Source organism: Lactuca saligna, chromosome 1 (assembly GCF_052625555.1).
Source record: "Lactuca saligna cultivar CGN05327 chromosome 1, ASM5262555v1, whole genome shotgun sequence".
NCBI lineage: Eukaryota > Viridiplantae > Streptophyta > Magnoliopsida > Asterales > Asteraceae > Lactuca > Lactuca saligna.
The window spans coordinates 186,253,073-186,274,424 of NC_136417.1; the positions used below are offsets into that span (position 1 = coordinate 186,253,073).

The 21,352-nt window shown below is 38.7% G+C and overlaps 1 protein-coding gene across 3 annotated transcripts; it reads left to right on the forward strand.

Moving 5' to 3' along the window:
- Positions 1 to 929: 929 nt before the first annotated feature.
- CLS (cardiolipin synthase) lies at positions 930 to 4,787 on the forward strand. 3 transcript variants are annotated; one of them, XM_078994980.1, is made up of 9 exons: positions 930 to 1,478; positions 2,285 to 2,351; positions 2,675 to 2,749; positions 2,863 to 2,914; positions 3,008 to 3,093; positions 3,172 to 3,246; positions 3,426 to 3,520; positions 3,728 to 3,771; positions 4,471 to 4,787. In XM_078994980.1, exons 1-9 carry the CDS (start codon positions 1,000 to 1,002, stop codon positions 4,587 to 4,589), a joined length of 1,092 nt encoding a protein of 363 aa, XP_078851106.1. In that variant the 5' UTR covers positions 930 to 999; the 3' UTR covers positions 4,590 to 4,787. The 3 variants fall into 3 exon arrangements, with proteins under 3 accessions (XP_078851106.1, XP_078851109.1, XP_078851112.1); XM_078994983.1 differs by lacking the exon at positions 4,471 to 4,787 and adding an exon at positions 4,237 to 4,463 and having other exon boundaries at positions 931 to 1,478; XM_078994986.1 differs by lacking the exon at positions 4,471 to 4,787 and having other exon boundaries at positions 932 to 1,478; positions 3,728 to 3,989.
- The last annotated feature ends 16,565 nt before the right edge of the window (positions 4,788 to 21,352 follow it).

The window sequence follows — 21,352 nt, forward strand, 5'->3', positions numbered from 1 at the left end:
ATAAATAGAAAAACCAATTATGTTAAACCAAGCTAAAAGGCTAATGAGAGCCAAATAAATCCAAAACGAGTCAAGCTACTCATGAACTATTCGGGATCGACTCGTTAAAACCTCGACTCGAAATCAATTTTAAAGGAGCTCGAGTCGAGCTTAAACTTAATATTAAGCTCGTTTATTAAACGAGCTCGAGTTTGAGTCTATACCACTAAGCTTGATTAGACTCGCAAGCCTAAACGAGTCTATATATAATATAATTTGTTATTATTTTATATATTAAAATAAAAACTATTTAAGAAATTAGTGATTTAGAGTATTAATAAACAAGCTCGAACCAAGCTTATGGTTATTTGGGCACGTTAGACAAAAAATGAGCCGAACTCGTATAATTCTTTATGAGCTTGAGTCGAGCTCCGTATAAAAAAACTCGAATCAAACTAAGCTCGAACTTGAGCCTTGTATAACTTAAACGAGTTTAAACGAGCTTGGACTCAGCTCAACTCAACTCGTTGCAACCTCATACCTAAACCAAGAAAATGGTCTAATAAATTTATTTGGCTAACGAGACTAAACGAAATGAAATGACATTCAATATTGATAGCATACATCTCCTCTTATCTAGGCATATCTCAATGACATTTGTTGAGGCATAGCTTACTGGCATGAATTGAACATCTCTTTTCTCTTTCACTCTTTTTCTTTCAAAATACAAAAAACGATGATAAGAATGAAACATTTTAAAACCAACCTCACTAGAAATCGTAGTATCTTTTAGAATCGTTTCAAGAATTAGTTTAAAACAGCAGGTACAACAATATGGTCTCGACAAAAAAACAGATAATGTAAAATTGCCACGTGTACATTCGACACGTATAATACTGACACGTGAGAAAGGCATGTACATGTGTGCAGAAACCTATCTTGTTAGTCAAACTATAAAACCTCTGCAAAAACCTATCCCTCTCTATTCTCTATATCAAATATTGCAATGCGCCACCGTTAATGGCCATTCTCAGATCACTCAGGGAACTTGCTCGGAAGACCTCCAAGACCAACACCAGAACCTTCTTCATCTCCACTCCAAATCCGACGTCCTTACGATCCATAAGGTCATCAATCTTACTCTCTCGCTCATCAAACATTATCTCTCCTTCAATCTCTATCTCTAAGTGGGACTACCCATTCCATGGCCCGCTTTTCCTCTCCTATCCTCCATGGAAGCTTCTGCAATTCGCGACACCTCTATACCTCCAATCTGACGTCGCTGCGATCCCTAAAGTACGGGCTATTGACTTGCTTCGAGAACGGACGTTTCCGATCAAATTAGGGTTAAGATCGGTTAAATACGACGATAATTTGGGTGATGGGAAGGACTCGAGGATCGTTGGAAGTAGTGTCCGTGATGGATTAGTCGAGAGTTTCGTTAATTGGCCTAATTTCATTTCTATGAGTAGATTGGTATCTGGTCCGGTGCTTGGATGGTATAGACTTCATATCCTTTCCTAATTCTCTGTTTTTGCATCTATTTTACTCTTAAACATGGAAATGGAGATTTAATGTAGTACTTGCTGCACATTTTCCCTTTCATGACTGCTCTCTCTTTGACAGTATGTTTAAATCGATGCCTACTTCTGAAAATTGATAGCTTTCTCCCCTTGAAATAGGAAGATTATTGTTCAAGTTGAACTTTAGATGGGATTATTTATACGTTAAACTGATTTTCTGTTTGTGAAGTGGATGCTAATGATGGAATGGACAGATTATTACTCCCTAAATACATAAACATGTAAGGAGATGCTTTTAATTATGGTTGGTTTAGTTGTTTCTTACACTAGATGTGTGATTAGAACTTTAGATATGTATTTTGCACTATGTAATTGACCTTTATACACAAACCAATCACAGTGATATGAAGAATATGCAAAAATTGAAAATTATGTAGATAGAATAGCAACACATTTTTTCTTATTTCCTTTTAAGTTGTTATTTTTGAGGTTCACTCAAGTGTTGAAGATTACCAACAATGGATCATGAATCATTGCATTTTTCCTTTTGGCAAACTGTAAACTAAACAGTAAACAATGGGTATCTTGTTGCCTGTTAGCCTTTAGGGTTTACCCCACAATAGTCTAGATCACCATTTAGACATGTAATCTTCTCCTTTTGATTTTATTTTTCCAACTAGGTAATCTAAGAGTATCATGTGTATATGTACTCCTTGAAGGGTATAAAAGGTTATTATATAAGATTCATGGGCCATACTTACAAAATGACAATTTGAATGCAGGATGATCATGCATGATATGTATCTTCCTGCATTTCTTGGGCTTGTTGTCTCTGGGGCAACAGACTGGGTAAGATTTTAAGCTAGTGTTTCGTATGATGGAATCAAGGAAGCAATGGAATGGAAAAGTAATTGATTGTTTTATTTTATCTGATGGAATGGAATGACAACTTGGACTTTTTTTTATAGATAAAAAAACTGTTAGTTTTAATCAAGTGATATATACAGTAGAGCAAGAAGCCTAGAAGTATTCATTGTATAGTTATTTACATATACATATTAAAAATTCATTCCATTCCTACAGACTAACCAAACATGATAACATGGAATGTAATTAGTGATTCCATTCCTTTCATCCTTTGCATGTGTGGTGAAAGTTGTTTGTTGTTGCAGTTAGATGGATATGTGGCCAGAAAAATGGGGATTAATTCCGTGGTTGGTTCATACCTTGATCCTCTTGCTGACAAAGTAACTTCTTTTCTTTCTTTCATTTAAAACAACAATTGATTTTAATATATATATTTTGTTGAGGTAAATTATACATAAAATCTCATGGAAAGTTGTTAATAATTAACACACAGGTTTTAATTGGTTGTGTTGCCTTAGCCATGGTAGAAAGGGGTCTTTTGCACTGTAAGTATCTGTATGATTCCTTTTTACTCTCCATATAAACATAAACTTGTAATTTTACTCAAATACAATTTTAATATTTTAATAATTTTACAGCAGGACTGGTGGCACTTGTAGTGATGAGGGATGTTGCTCTAGTTGGTGGTGCAGTGTATATAAGAGCTACCAACTTGGGTTCAGAGGTATGTTTTGTTCTTCAAATGAATTTAGCAATCTTTTTTTTTTGTATATATTGTAATGTGTATATTTTTGGTATATAGTCAAGGAGTTGGGTAGAGTTTTTTAACCTTGATGGGATTCGACCACAGAAAGTTGAGCCTTTAATGATCAGTAAGGTAAATATTCCATTCCATTTTTTTTTTCTCTTTTTCGTTAAATGTTGTCTCGATAAATGATGTTAATGTGAAAAAGCCTATTATTTTCCTGACTTTATGTATTAAGTCTTTATTTCTACCTTAAGTTAAAAAAAAAAAAAAGTTATATGTAGCTTATGAGATTTGTTTTTGGTTTATAGGTTAATACATGCTTCCAACTAGCCTTAGTTACAGGTGCTCTTTTGCAACCAGAGTTTGGAACTCCTCAAACTGAATTATACATCACATACTTAAGGTAGGTAACTACTTTTGGTTTTCTATAATCACTAAATTGCATACTCTTTTCGTCCCTATTTTACTGAATCTTAACTTGTTTTTTTTTTTTTTTTTTTTTTTTCCCTTTCTTCTAATTGACGTAAACACCTTTTATGGACTATAACAAAAATACAAGGACCAAAACTGTAATTTACACTAAATCTATTTTGGTTTTGGTTTGACGCAGTTGGTTAGTGGCTTCAACAACAGTGACTTCCACTGCGGCTTATGGTACACAATATCTTAAGAGAAAATTGGTTTAAATTTCAAAACACTGTCTAATCTGAATCCATAATGTTCAAAAAAAAAAAAAAAAAAAAGAAGGAGCGAGGCCAAGTTGTAAAATCTTACATTTTCATTTTCATAGAGAGATTTACTTTTTTTTTTTTTTTTAAATTATTGCGTTAAACTTGGGGGTATGGGGAGGGGGAAGCTATGTTTTGTTTTTCCTTTCCTGGTATATAATGTTAAAAAATATCTGCCAAAACGACATCATATAAGAAATTGGAGAGGGAAAAAAATTACAAGCTAAAGTAAAAAAAAAAACTTTTGAGATAAAAGAACGCTCTTAGGATAGTTTTGTTTTGACTTTGTCAAATTTATTTGACCCAATAAGCTCTCTAATAAGCTCATTTTGTGGATGATCCAAAGTCTACTATTGTAGATACTCTAATTTAGTAATTTATATCAAACTAGGTATATGTATGCATATTGCACTGCATTGGAATAGGAATAGAATTATGTGGCTAAACTAAGGAAAATCAGAGTCAAAAACGGCTTCAATCTGGTATTGGAGTGATGTTAAGAACTTGTAACTCATCAAGTAATCTAGTATTCAGCTTCTATGGATACCAAAGAGACAGTTGTCTGCGTTTTTTGATTGCCATGAGATTGGGGTACCTCCAAAGAGTATAAAAAAGCCACTTACAGGCAGCTTCTGTGGACAAGCAGCCCAATCGGAGTCACAAAAGGCTTCAATCTGGAAGGACTCGTTTTTGTTGAAAAATAATCATTTTGTGGGAGTACTTCTGAGATATTGTTATACATGAATTGAATGGCAGCTTCATAATGCTCTTGACAAGGATTCTGATTGAATTGACTTAAATGTTGAATAGCATAAGACAAATCAGGACGTGTGTAATAAAAAATTTAATTTGCCAATCAGTTGTCTGTAAGATGCTGGATCATTTAAAGGATTTTACCTAAGGTGCATCAACCGAGAGTTTGAAGGTAATGGTGTTTTTATAGACCTTTTGGAGTCTGTTGAATAAAGACTCGATAGTTCATTCATGAATTTTTGTTGATGTATAATCATCTTATCTACAGTGAAATTCTAATCCAAGAAAGAAATTAAGAAATCCCAAGTCTTTGATTTGAAACGGGTTATGAAGAAAAGCTTTTAACCTATTGATAAATCATTTCCTGTAACCAATATGTCATCCATGTAAACAACAACAATACTCAAGGATGCATTAGTCCTCTTGAGAAATACAAAATGATCATTTTGAGAAAGAGAATATCCTTTAGACCTTAATGCAGTAGAGAGCTTTGAGTACCATTGCCTTGAAGCTTGTTTTAAACCGTATAAAAACTTCTTGAGTTTGCATACTAATGATTGTGATGAAATTTCAAATCTAGGAGGAGGTTTCATGTATACTTCTTTGTGCAAATCCCCATGTAAGAACGCATTATTAACATCAATTTGATGTCTTAGCCAATTCCTTTTAACTGCAAGATCAACAATGCAACGGATTGTATTGAATTTCACAACAGGAGAAAAAGTTTCGTGAAAGTCTATCCTTTCTTTTTGTGTAAAGCCCTTTGCCACCAAACGTGTTTAGTGCCTTTCAAGAGTTCCATCATATTTATATTTAGCTTTATATACCCACCTACATGATATTGGTTTATTGACTTTGGGTGATTTTACCACATCCCGTGTTTGATTTTCTTCCAAGGCTTTTAAATCATTAGCCATAGTTTGTTCCCACTCAGGATGTCATTGAATGCATAGCTGGTAGGAACAGTAGCCATGTTTTGATCATAAGAATCATGAATACAATAATTGGTGATAGCATGATGGCAAGAATGAGAATAAGATTCTGAAAATGTATTATTACATACATAATCTCTTAAATGAGAAGGTTGTTGAATGGTACGAGACGCCCGTCTTAAAGGTACATTGTTGACCTCAGTTTGGTTATCAATGGGACTTGTGATATGTGCTGTTGGAGTAGAGAATTGAATAGGGGTATCTTTGGAATTTGTGGGTAAAATGAAGTTGGTGAAGAATCAAATGAATGTTGGATGATGGAATGCAAAGGGAATATATCCTCAAAGAATTCAACATCTCTTGAGAGATGTATCGTTGCATTTGTTAGATTCATCACCATGTAAGCTTTCAAATATAATAAATTATCAACATACTATATATATATATATATATATACACACACACACACACACACACACACACACACAGAGAGAGAGAGAGAGAGAGAGAGAGAACTAAGTTCAAATGTGGATTGACATCTATTGTGCGGATGTGTGGACAGTGCTATTATGCGAGAATGAAAAAGAAAAGATGTTGTTTGATAATGTGAATACATTCAATCTTACATAACTATTGTCATTATCACATAGTTTCACTAGTTAAAATGTCTATGAGGTTATTATATACTTTTTTATTATTATTCTCATTTTGTCAGAATGTTTATTAATTCGTATTCTGTAAAAATGAAAATGAGTGAAAAATGATGCGTGAGAACAAAAATGATAAGAATTAGTGAGAATGCATGAAAATGACAATAGTTGTGTGAGGTTGAACGCATTTACATTACTAAATAACATATTCTCTTAGTAATTCTCATCGAATAGCATTGTTCACACGTCCGTACAATAGTTGTTCATCCACATTATAACCTAGCTATATATATATATATATATATATATATATATATATATAATGTCATCAAAGAGGGGGTGGGCGGGTTGGGGATTGGTATACCCGTCCCCAGCCCCATCCGCAGTTTTAGCATAATGGGGATCCCCAGCCCGATACCTGGTACCCGTTTTCGCAGGGAATCCCCATCCACTGGGGTGGGTTAACCGGGTTCCCTAGTAGTCGGGTGAAATTTCAATGCCTAGATATGGTCCAAATTTTTTTAACTTGGTTCAAGATCAAGAATTTTTTATGGTTTTGGTCTAGAAACAGTTAAAACTATTTTTTCCCATTTTAATTATTATTTTTTTTTTCATTTTTTCATATTTATTTAAATACTATATTAGTTTAAAATAAAAATAAAATAATTGGGCCAATCCTCACCATCCCATCGGTACACACACAAACTCTCTCTCTCTCTCTCTCACACACACACACACACACACACTCTCTCTCTCTCTATCTCTCTCTCTCTCTCTCTCTCTCTCTCTCTCTCTCTCTCTCTCTCTCCTAGTAAAGCAAGTAGGAGTTCGTGAAAAAAAACTAATAATTGAATTTGAATTGATATTCAACCCAAAAATGAACCTGAATTAAAGTTTTTCATATCTAGCTTCAACATGAGAGTGAATCGGTTTTTCAAAAAGAAGTTCCTGAAAACCCTGAAAAAGAATCGATTTTGCACACATATTCATCATCTCTAAGTTGTGACATATGTTGTTCATCTATAAAAATTGTTCTCCATCTCCAAAACCTGTTGCAAGAACAAAACCAAAACATGAATACACACATACATCTAGTTGATTTCTGAACATATTTATGCAAGAACAAAACCCGAATCTTTGACGCTCAAGTACCAACAAGGAAAACCTGTTGGGTTTTAGTTTAAAAATAGTTTCACAAATTAATATCATGGAAAATGGAAGACTTATGATTTTTGAAATAACATAAACATTTTATACCCACTGTGGATCTTCTTGCAAGTTATAGAAAGATTTAATCACCAAACAAATAAAGGATGAAGAAATAACAACCTTTGTTGTTCTTTAGGTCCTCTTAGGAGGCTTGGAAGTTGATGAAGAATGTGGAACCTTTGAGACACCAACATGAAGCCAACTTGATGTAGATGCTTGTCCATAAACTCTTACACTCTTAAGTTTGAAGTTTATAACCAAAGTATGAACTTCATGAGAGTATAAAGTAATCTTCAAGTGTTCTTAACAAAACAAGAGAGAATGAGGGAGAACTTAGGAATTTTGAAATTTGCATGTAAAAAGGGACATACAACATGAAAGCCTCTAAGATAGTTAAAGTGAAGACTTAATCTAAAGATCCTTAACCATTAATCCCTTTAGACAAGCTTATCCCCCCATGCTTTCTCCCATACCTATTACTTTTGAATAAATTAACATGAAAGCCATACTCTTGTCTTTTGACTCTTATTTTATAAAAATAATTAAAGGAAGAAGACAAAAGCTTTATATTTTATAAACCAAGTTTATAAAATATAAACTCTAACTTTTTGATAAAAGACAAAAGAATTTTTCTAGCCCAAAATGTTGTGCATGACTTATTATTTCATACCATATGAATTATATATAATGTTACGTGCTAATGAAAATTAGTATTTCCTAGAAATAAATAATTTTCAATTTAATTATAAGAGTTTATTGAATATTTATTGAAATCAATTTCTAATAAATAATCAATTATATCAATTTGTTGTTAGTGTGATCCATTAGTATCATATGTTAATTAGAAATATCACTTTAATATGATTCTTGAGCATACTAGATCTTTCAATCTTCCACTTGCACAAGATTCATATTAGATTGATATAGACAGTGGTCAACGTCTAAAAACATTTCCATTCCCCCATCAACATTCAACTTTGTGCCATTCTATCAATGCCTAATATCCAATAGCCCAAGGCTACAATTGGTGTATAAGGTAAGTTTATCACTTATCCCTTTGCTACAAACATCATGTTGAACATGAGATACGTATCACGATTAAACTCATTAGTTGTTCAATTTTTGGTAAGGCCCTTTAGATTTCTAACTCTCAACACATAAGAAGAACAAATCCCATCTTATCTACATAAGCCTATTGCATAGTTCACACCTTACTTGAAAATGACTTTTATAACTACCCGGTTAAGGAACAACATTTGACCATATCAAAGCATAGTACTCCCTACACTTAAGTCCCACTATGGATCTCAGGTGTTAAGGATACAAAGATAGTACCTTTTAATCAAGTATCATTCATGATAGCGATCCATGAGATGATCTTGATGCGGGTCAGTTCAATACTGGTTCTCTGACAAGTGCCATTGAAACTTGGTTACAACCACTTGCCTACTTTCATCTAGTGAGAGTCAACCAATCCAATTCATATTAGTATTAATTTATAATTGCTCCCACCATTATAACGACTGAACCTTTAGATTAATAACATTAAACATGTTAATAAAGAACACAATAAGTATTAATTTGATGACTATATCCTAATATATCATAATATTATCTAATAGTTGTTGTTATAATGTTCCAATATCCAAATACTAAATCCAAATTAAGAACCCATTTCTAGAATAATTAAGTCTTATAGCTGAAGTGTGACCATTCATACTTAGCTCAAAAGAATGACTTTATCAATGGATCTGAAAAAATTTAATTTGTGTGAATTCTGTGAATACTATAATCTCCATACTTAACTTTTCTCTAAGTATAGTTATTTTTTTTTGGAGAATATGATTGTTGTTCTTTCGTGACATAGAGTCTCTTAGCTTGATTAAGTATACTCTCGAAGTCACAAAGATTTCTATGTGATCCTTGAATGACAGAAATCAACATAGTTTTTCAATGATCCCATTCATCCAATTATATTTGAATTCAATTTCTAAAGTAGTGTATTCTTATTTTGTAGTAAATTGTGTCATTATGTAACACCGTGAATTTCAAACAAAAATTTTCAAATTTTCGTAAAACATAATTAATTTAATATTCATAAAACAACCATATTAATTATCCAATTCAAGTAAATACAAAATCCCAAGATCACAAATGTATAAACTCCGTGTGTGTGTACAGATCAAGCCGGCGCCTTCCCGTGGTCGTCACTAGTACCTGAAACAATAACATCAAACACTGTAAGCAGAAAGCTTAGTGAGTTCCCCAAAATACCACATATAACACATATTAGCCACTCGAGGCTATAACTCTGTGGGTCCGTGCACCCAAACTCTGTGAACCCTCAGGTTCTAAGTCTGTAGACATGCACAACATAAATCAACATAGAAATAATGCAGTACAACACATAACATACATAGCATACAAATACTCTATCACATAACTCTGGTTACCTACTCAAGGTAAAGTATAGTGAGAAGACTCACCTCGTGTATCTCGATAAGTCGTAAGTCCTAAAATCACTAGCGCTTGATCTCCCGAGCTATAGTCCTCCTAAATCACAATACATCTCTAATTAACACCTTCCCAACTAAGGTTGGCTACTCCTTAATAAGTCAACAAAAGTCAACCCTGGTCAACGGTCAACGGTCAACTTTGACCGAACTCGATGAGTACATATAGCGACTCGGCGAGTCTGAGCGTATACACTAATTTCCCTGAAATCCTCCCTTGACACGTCGAGTACTCCCCTAACACGACGAGTACCTCCTGGCATGAGTTGTGGGGCCACCACGACTCAACTCGCCGAGTCTCAAGAACAACTCGGCGAGTCCAACTTGACTCAGTCCACCTGTCCACTCTGATTTCCCCCCTGACTCACTGAGTCAACCCTTCCCAACTCAGCAAGACCACACGTTGTATGATCGGGCAACATTCATACTACTCGCCGAGTCTGTTCTTTGGACTCGGCGAGTCCGTGCCATGCAATGACTAAAACTTGATCATGAGGTCAGATCCAGTCCATTAACCCATAGATCCAGTCCCTCCAAGCTTATTTAGCATGTAAAGTCACTATCTTGATGCACATACAATCTCTTTATGACCCTAAATGATGTTTTTGTCTCAATTTGAATATCTCAAGGCCATAAACTCCATTGCTATACATAAAGCTGGAAGAGGGAGGCACTCTGGACCTCTATGGGTCCAGATCCAGAGTCTCAACACAAGAAGGGGACTATTTGGCATCAAACCATTCCATAAATGTTCATAAGAAACCCTAGATCTCCCTATACTCCACAAATCAGAAAATGGGTCGAATTCATACCTCTAGATCGATGCTCTAAGCTTCAAATCCACTGAATAGCATCCTCCTTTGTTTCCTCTTGCTTAGATCCTTCTCCTTCTTTGCTAGATCACACACACAAGGTCAATAAGGCTCCCTTTCTCTCTCAAAACGTTCCAGCTCTCAAGGGTTTCTCTCTAAGGGTTGGGTGAGCACAAATGACGGCCATAAGGCCCTTTAAATAGGCCGCAAACCCCGAAATTTAGGGTTTCACCACACAACGTGGACTCGCCGAGTCCACTCTTTGACTCGTCGAGTCCGGACGCGAACCCGCACCCAAATCCGTGATCCTACTCGGCGAGTCTGGGCTCCAACTCGCAGAGTCCACTCACAATTTCCATAATTAAGTCCAAAATAAATACCTGAAAATTCCGGGCTGTTACAATTCTCCCCCACTAGAACTAGACTTCGCCCTCGAAGTCTCACTCTGCAAATAACTCTGGATGCTGCTCTCGCATCTCATGCTCCGGTTCCCACGTCATCTCGGACCCCTTCCGATGCTACCACTGAACCAAGACCAAAGGTACCTCCCTGTTCCTCAGAACCTTGATTTTTCGATCCCTGATGGCCACTGGTCTCTCAGCATAATTCAGGCTCGCATCCACCTGAATATCGTCTAATGGAACCACTGCTGACTCATCGGCTATACACTTCCGCAATTGCGACACATGGAAAGTGTCGTGAATCTGCCCCAATTCTGTCGGAAAATCCAAGCGATAGGCTACCCTACCTACCCTCGCGATTACCCGAAATGGTCCGATATATCGGGGCCCCAATTTGCCCCTCTTCCTGAATCGGATCACTCCTTTCCAAGGAGAGACCTTCAGGAGCACAAAATTACTGACCTGGAACTCAAGCTCGGACCAACGTCTGTCCGCGTAACTCTTTTGCCGACTTTGTGCAGTCAGTATCCTCTGTCTGACCTGCTAGATCTGTTCTGTCGTCTGAAGTACTATCTCCGTGTTGCCCATAACACGCTGCCCGACTTCTCCCCAGCAAATGGGGGTTCGACACTTCCTCCGGTACAACAGCTCAAAGGGCGGCATACCAATGCTCGAATGATGGCTGTTGTTGTAAGAAAACTTGGCCAAAGGCAAATACGTATCCCAACTTCCCCCGAAATCCAATACACATGCTCGGAGCATGTCCTCGAGGGTCTGAATCGTCCGCTCACTCTGTCCGTCGGTCTGGGGGTGATATGCGGTACTAAAATGCAACCTAGTACCCAACTCCTCATGGAACTTCTTCCAGAACCTGGAAGTGAAACGCACGTCACGGTCGGAGACAATCGAGATCGGCACCCCATGCCGAGACACCACTTCCCTCACATATATCTCTGCTAACTTCTCCGCAGACGAACTCTCACTGATGGAAAGAAAGTGAGCACTCTTCGTCAACCTATCTACAATCACCCAAATTGCATCAACTCCTCAAACAGTCCTTGGCAATTTGGTGATGAAATCCATGGTGATCTGTTCCCACTTCCATTCGGGAATCTCCAACGGCTGCAACTTACCATGCGGTCTCTGATGTTCGACCTTAACCTTACGGCACGTTAAGCACCTCTCAACGAACCACGCAACATCTCTCTTCATACAGGGCCACCAATACTCTTTCCTCAAATCTAGATACATCTTAGTGGCCCCGGGATGGATCGAGAACTTCGACCGATGAGCCTCCTCCATCAAAATGGCACGTGCACCTCCCACGAATGGTACCCAAATACGTCCCTGGAAAGTCATAAGTCCCCGATCATCGGTAACAAATTCCGATATCAAACCAACAACTCGCTATCTCTTCTGGTTTTCCGACCTCGTTGCCTCAGCCTGTGCTCCTCGAATGGTGTCCAACACCAGAGTCATCACAGTCAACCGTAAACATACACCTTTCAACGGGGCACTCTCCGCCCGAAGACTCAGGGCGTCGACTACTACATTAGCCTTGCCCGGATGATACAAGATCTCGCAATCATAATCCTTAACCACATCCAACCACCTCCTCTGTCGCATATTCAGGTTGGGCTGATCCATCAAATACTTCAGACTCTTATGGTCCGTGTAAATCGTACACCGAACCCCATACAAATAATGGCGCCAAATCTTGAGGGCAAACACCACTGCCCCCAACTCTAGGTCATGGGTGGGATACCTCGACTCATGAGGCTTCAACTATCTCGACGCATACGCTATCACATGCCCTCTCTGCATCAATACCGCTCCCAATCCCAAAATCGATGCATCGTAGTATACGACAAAATCCTCCATTCCCTCCGGGAGGGCTAACACCGGGGCCTCGCATAACCTTTGGCGAAGCGTCTCAAAGGAGGCCTGCTGCTCGGGGCCCCATGAAAAAGCAACACCCTTCCGGGTCAACCTAGTAAGTGGCACTGCGATCTTAGAAAAATCCCTGATAAATCTCCGATAATAACCGGCCAACCCTAGAAAACTCCTGATCTCGGAGGGTGACCTCGGCACCTCCCAACTCATCACCGCCTCCACTTTGGCCGGATCGACCAATATTCCATCCTGGTTGACAAGATGTCCAAGGAACTGGACTTCTCGCAACCAGAAATCGCACTTGGAGAATTTGGCATAAAGCCTCTCCGATCTCAGAACTCTGAGAATCTCCCTCAAATGCTCCTCGTGCTGCTCCCTAGATCTCGAATATACCAGAATGTCATCAATAAATACGATCACCGACCGATCCAACATCGGCCTGCATACCCGGTTCATGAGATCCATGAACACTGCCGGGGCATTGGTGAGCCCGAAAGGCATCACTACAAACTCATAATGTCCATAACGCGTCCTAAATGTTGTCTTCTGGACGTCCTCATCTCGTACCCTCACCTGATGGTATCCAGACCTCAAATCGATCTTGGAGAACCAAGATGCTCCTTGCAACTGGTCGAACAAATCGTCGATCCTCGGCAACGGGTAACGGTTCTTGACTGTCAGCTTGTTCAATTCTCGGTAATCAATACACATCCGATGTGAACTGTCCTTCTTCTTTACAAACAGAATGAGCGCTCCCCACGACGAGCTACTCGGCCGAATAAACCCTTTCCCCAGCAGCTCCTGAAGCTGCGTGGATATCTCTTGCATCTTAGGAGGTGCAAGACGATAAGGCACCTTAGCAATAGGCGCGGCCCCCGGGACCAAATCAATACTGAAGTCTACTTGCCTCACGGGAGGCACCCCCGGCAACTCCTCCGGAAAAACATCTAGAAACTCACGCGCAATAGGAACCTCCTCCACCGACCTCGGCCTCCCGTAATCAACCCGCGTATCTGACACGTACGCCACAAAACCCTTACAGCCCTGCTGTAAACACTGCCTCACCCTAGCGGCCGAACAAAATGCTGATCCAGAACGGGTACCCTCGCCGTACACTCTAAGAACTCCCCCACTAGGGTCTCGTATGGTCACTAGCTGTTACTCACAATCGATAACCGTACCGAACTTGCTCAACCAGTCCATGCCCACGATGACACAAACATCCCCCATGGAAATAGGAACCAAATCAATCGGGAACTCAACACCAAAAATCTCGAGTACACACCCACAGATCACCTCCGTGGCATATATCGCCTTCTCGTCAGCTATGGAAACTCTTAGAGGCCGACTCAGCGCCTTGCGACTAATACTGATGTGCTGACTAAAGGCCAAAGATACAAAGGACCGACTCGCACCCGAGTCAAATAATACTAAGGCAGGTATAGAATTCACAAGAAAAGTACCTACGCATAACATAATATAAGCATAATATTTCAACATTATGATAAATACACGAAAGAATACATACCAGCCACGACATCGGGCGCTGCACGGACCTCCTCCGCAGTCAACTGAAATGCTCTCCCTCGTGCCCTCGGCGCCTCGGCCTTCACTGGCCCACTCCCGGTAGCTCTGATGGCGGCAGGGGCAAATCCCAGAGGTGCTCCCTGAGCCGATCCCCGCAACTGCGGACACTCCGCTTCTGGTGTCCGGTCTGGTTGCAGTGAAAACATACTGCAAACCCCTTGGGTCAGTCCTTGGCCATATGCCCCTCCTTGCCACATTTGTAGCAAGATCCCGCTCTACACACTCCGTCATGACCCTTGCCGCACTTCCCACAAGTGCGGCCCTTCTGGCTCCCTGATTTGGGATCAGCGGGCTTGGCCCGCTTGGCTGCTGGCTGGAAATGTACCGGTCGCCGATCCCTCCCCTGAGACTCAGCCTCCTCCCTAGCCTGGGTCTCTAGCTCAATCTCCCTCTTCCGGGCACTTGCCTGAAGCTCGGAAAATGTCCGGTATGAGGAGTTCACCACGAACTCCCGAATGTCTCGTCTCAAAATACTCAAATATCGACTCATACGTGCCTGCTCAGTGGACACGTGCTCAGGGCAAAACATCGCCCTCTCGTGAAACATCCTGGTGATCACTGTAACAGGCTCAGTATCCTGCTTGAGGGTCAGAAACTCCTGGGCCAACCGCTCCCGCTCCACCTGGGAAACATACTCATCTCGGAACATGGCAGTGAACCTCTCCCACGTCACTGCCGCAAGTTCAGCAGGCGAAAAATGTGCTGTGACAAACTTCCACCAGTCTTTCGCTCCCATGCGAAGCTGGTTCAGCGCGAACCGTACTCTCAGATGCTCAGGGGATGAGCAAGTGAAGAAACACCCCTCTATGTCAGAAATCCATCTCATGGCCACCACCGGGTCCTGGGTCCCATCGAACTCCGGTGGTTTCGTGTTGATGAACTCCGGGAACAGCAACGCGTCACCACCCTGTAGCCTAGCAGCAGCAACAGCTGCAGTGGCTGCCGCAACTGCAGCCTCAGAAAGAGCGGCATAACGCTCGTCGAAAGTCTTGATCAGCGCGGTCTTAATAGATCCGAACATCTCTGGTATCTCTGCTCTGATGACCGCAGCCACCTCCTCATGAATGATCTGCCAGATCTCCTCATCACTAGCCCTGACACCCTCCGACATATGACGTGTCCTCACCATGATCAACCTCTGAAATACAACATACGATAAATTAGAATCCGCTCGAGCATACTCACACTCGACAATCCATCCCTCCTTGATTCATGGTATTCCAAAGATTCTTATTTGGGCCGTGCACCGCCCCGGTGCTTTCAGTAGTACGGGCCCAATACTACTATCTACACCATCTCAGTAGTACGGATCCCAAATTCCAAGTACTCTATCACTCCCTAACAGATCTCTCATAAGCTCCTCACTGCTACCTATTCGCTCTCAAGCATCTCATAGCAGCTCACATCTCCCTAGGCTAAGGCATCACAAATCAGGGCACTCTAGTCCTAATAAGAATACATAGCCTACTCTAACAAGAGATTACATCATAACATATAATATAAGGGTATTTTGCGAAATCACCGTTCGGGTGCTGACTGATCGTACACACGTTTCTTCCTTGAATTTTTCAAGAAAATCTTTTACTCTTAGAAAAGTTAAATTTTTTTTTAAAAATATTTTTCCAAATCCTCAGTTTGAGTTCAAATACTCCCGAAGGTGTACCCGAATCCCTCAAACCAAGGCTCTGATACCAATTGTAACACCATGAATTGCAAACAAAATTTTTCAAATTTTTGTAAAACATAATTCATTTAATATTCACAAAACAACCATATTAATTATCCAATTCAAGTAAATACAAAATCCCAAGATCACAAATGTATAAACTCCGTGTGTGTGTACAGATCAAGCCGGCGCCTTCTCGGAGTCGTCACTAGTACCTGAAAAAATAGCATTAAACACTGTAAGCAGAAAGCTTAGTGAGTTCCCCAAAATACCACATATAACACATATTAGCCACTCGAGGCTATAACTCTGTGGGTCCATGCACCCAAACTCTGTGAACCCTCAGGTTCTAACTCTGTAGACATGCACAACATAAATCACATAGAAATAATGCAGTACAACACATAACATACATAGCATACAAATACTCTATCACATAACTCTGGATACCTACTCAAGGGAAAGTATAGTGAGAAGACTCACCTTGCGTATCTCGATAAGTCGTAAGTCCTGAAATCACTAGCGCTCGATCTCCCGAGCTATAGTCCTCCTAAATCACAATACATCTCTAATTAACACCTTCCCAACTAAGGTTGGCTACTCCTTAATAAGTCAACAAAAGTCAACCCTGGTCAACGGTCAACGGTCAACTTTGACCGAACTCGGTGAGTACATATAGCGACTCGGCGAGTCTGAGCGTATACACTAATTTCCCTGAAATCCTCCCTTGACACGTCGAGTACTCCCCTAACACGACGAGTCCCTCCTGGCATGAGTTGTGGGGCCACCACGACTCAACTCGCCGAGTCTCAAGAACAACTCGGCGAGTCCAACTTGACTCAGTCCACCTGTCCACTCTGATTTCCCCCCTGACTCACCGAGTCAACCCTTCCCAACTCAGCAAGACCACACGTTGTATGATCGGGCAACATTCATACTACTCGCCGAGTCTGTTCTTTGGACTCGGCGAGTCCGTGCCATGCAATGACTAAAACTTGATCATGAGGTCAGATCCAGTCCATTAACCCATAGATCCAGTCCCTCCAAGCTTATTTAGCATGTAAAGTCACTATCTTGATGCACATACAATCTCTTTATGACCCTAAATGATGTTTTTGTCTCAATTTCAATATCTCAAGGCCATAAACTCCATTGCTATACATAAAGCTGGAAGAGGGAGGCACTCTGGACCTCTATGGGTCCAGATCCAGAGTCTCAACACAAGAAGGGGACTATTTGGCATCAAACCATTCCATAAATGTTCATAAGAAACCCTAGATCTCCCTATACTCCACAAATCAGAAAATGGGTCGAATTCATACCTCTAGATCGATGCTCTAAGCTTCAAATCCACTGAATAACATCCTCCTTTGCTTTCTCTTGCTTAGATCCTTCTCCTTTTTTGCTAGATCACACACACAAGGTCAATAAGGCTCCCTTTCTCTCTCAAAACGTTCCAGTTCTCAAGGGTTTCTCTCTAAGGGTTGGGTGAGCACAAATGACGGCCATAAGGCCCTTTAAATAGGCCGCAAACCCCGAAATTTTGGGTTTCACCACACAGTGTGGACACGCCGAGTCTACTCTTGGACTCGTCGAGTCCGGACGCGAACCCGCGCCCAAATCCGTGATCCTACTCGGCGAGTCTGGGCTCCAACTCGCCGAGTCCACTCACAATTTCCATAATTAAGTCCAAAATAAATACCTGAAAATTCTGGGCTGTTACACATTATGTTTTGCTTGGACCTCATTCTAACAAGACTTACTCTTCATTCCATAATGAAGTCAAATCCAATTATAATTCATAATTATTTATATCTTTTTAGAAATTAACATCTTGTGTAGCTCTTTCCATTAAGATCCTTTTTAAACTGATTGTCTCCTATACTTTCTCTTAGTTCTTCGAAAGTACTCTTAGAATTATCTCTTAGTTATCCAGTGACCTAACCATGTATTTAATTAGTATCCTATGACATGCTTACAGCATGATCAAATACCATATCCTTTGCATGGTATGACATAAATGATGAATTCATTTGCTAGGCAAATAGAATATATAAATCATTTCATCCAGTTCAAGCCTATGAGCTATGTACTTTTGAGTCAAGCTCTAAATGATGCCATATGATAATGATAAAAATTCTCCAAAAGAATCTTGTGTCTTGATCGCTTTCAAGATATTGCCAATATATGTATAAGGGAATGAAACTTTTAACAATCATTTTATCCATCCCTTATAGATTTTACATTCCAAGAATGTATCTTCTCCTTCCTAAATTTTCATTTTAGAAACACTTTTCGAGTCAAGGTGAAAATGAACTTGCTTAGTCAGAATCTGATTTCAAATGATGAAGTATGTCTCATTCATACAAGAGTAGGAATGTCACTATACTCCTACTAGTTCTTAGTAAACACACATGTTCCATTCATTTTGATATAAAACACATACCTTGTGGTTTTACATTAAAATGATCATTGCAACATTGAGATGTTACCTTTATATCCACAAGTGGATCGCAACCTCTACACATTTTGTTTAGGATAACATAGATTAAGAAAACATCCACACTGATCTATACATATATCTTCAAGTAGATGTCTATTAAGAAAAATGGTCTTTCTTGAAATCTATTTGTTATATATCATATTAAGAATATGAATTTATAGTAAATAATATCTTTGTTGATCTAGTCATAGCTACTTGTGAAAAAGATTTCATCACAGTCAATGTCATGAGTATGATGAGGACCACAGTCAATGACATGAATATGAGAATATCCTTTTACTATAAGTCTTGCTTTAAATATGTATGGTTAACCATGTAATTTATTCTTTCTAGAAGAATAATTTTCTCCTTCTAGCCTTGCTATAGGGATAAAGTTTAATCAAGCCTATACTTGATTCTCATACATGGATGACATCTCATGTTCATGACTCTAAGTTATTTATCAAATTCAAGATCTGACATAGCAACTTGGTATTTGATGCATTTTCCAGAAACCATCAATAAAAGCTCATCAATGAGAGATTCCGCATTTCTCAAGTCATAGATGATTTTTACCACTAATGTGAACAATTTGTGTTTGTGAATAGCTATTATTCAAGTTTAACAATCCTTGTTAAAACTAGTTCCAGCTATTACTACATAAGGTTATGGCTCTTGAGTTGCTTCAAGTTCCATGTATCTCCCACTCATTTTGTCATTTGAAGCTTCCTTTCTAATAACCTAGCTTTCACAAGAATAAGAGAAGTTATTCTTGGTAGGTTTTCATATTATAGTCTAAGCCATATTTAGTGTATTATATACAAATATGTATTTAGTAGATTTTGGGTTTAGAAGCTTTAGTCCAAAATATGCTTTAAATCCATAGAACATTATGTAAGATGAGGATGGAGCCTTTCCATACTAAATCTTATAAAGTGTTTAATCTACTTATTAATTGGTGTTTGTATTCAAGATACAATTAATAGTGATTGAAGTATTATCCCAAAAAGATTAAAGGAGGATATATCTACCAATTAGAAAGTAAATCATATCAAGTAAGATTCAACTCATCCTTTATCATCACTAAGGCTTTAGATGGTGTTACTGGTTTTTATCTTGTGCTTAATCTCAGACATTCATTAGAAAGTAAGTCATACACCAAAGTTTATAGTTCCTTAATAATTTATTTTCTCTACTAATTAGTGAAAATATCATTAGAAATCTTATATATATATATATATATATATATATATATATATATATATATATATATATATATATATGTAAAACAAACCACATTAATTGCCTTCAAAGATAATTTTATTGACGTTGGAATATGTGAATTCCATTTATATAATAAAGAGATCTAGTCTCATAAATAGAAGTTAATCATTTCAGAATATGAATATTATGTTATGAAAAACGATTAAGTAAATTATCAAACATTTGGATAAAATATCTGAGACATAAATTTAGACATGCTAGATTAAAAGATACATTGTTCCAAAACAAATAATGTTTTACGTTAAAAGTACTTTATGTTCTAAGCATAGATAATGAATTAAGCTCTGAGAGTATAGTTCCAACTTGGTTGTGCTCAGTTGGTTACTCTTCAGTAAATATCTGCAAGCCATTTACAAATATTATATTAACAATTAAGTACCATATACCTAAGTGTTATGCCATTGAAAGTTCAATGATTCTCAAAAGGTCTAGCAATTTCAATCCAATTGAATCTTAATAATCTATTTTGTTTTTCATGGTGGAAATTGGCAAATCGTGATTTACCTACTTTCAAATATTTTACAATTTGATTACGGCATCCATCTTTGCAATCGTGGAATAAAATATTGGGTCCTAGCCTTAATATTTCATTTGGGTGTTATATTACGGATGCTCATTTAATCTAAACTTTGTTCTTCTTCTTTTTTAGATGTCTTTCCCAAACATTGCCTCAAACCCAATCCCTTCAGGCTCTTTCTCCCTCATGAACCTATGTGGGAGGGTAATTTTTGATGGTTCAAACTTCAATGATTGGACTCGAAACATCCTAATGGCTATTCGATATGAGGAAAAAGAATATATCCTAGATAAAGAGCTTAAGGAGATTGATGTAACCACTGCTACTCCTGAACAGATCGCTAAACACACTAATCATGAGAGGGATACGATAAAGGTGTCGTGTCTAAGGATTGCTACCATGACCAAGGAGCTGCAAAAGTCCAATGAGGACTACTATCCTTTTGAAATGTATCAAGATTTGACAAAAAGATACCATCAAAGTCCTCAACAGGAAAGGTATGAGATCGTTGCTTCCATGATCACAACCAAAATGAAGGATGGAGAGTCCATCACGGCCCATTTATAGAAGATATAGGGATATGTAGATCGCTTACTAAAATTGAATGTCAATTTTGATGAAGAGTTGGCCATATACATAATTGTACACTAGTGACCTTCTTGTTATGATCAGTTTCGTATGACCTATCGTATAAACAAGGATTAGGTCACTCTTAGCAAACTTCAAGTCCTTCTAAGAACTGTGGAAAGCAACTTGAAAGGAAAGTCGGCTGTATCTACTCCTACAACCTTTACTGCCCCTGTTCTGG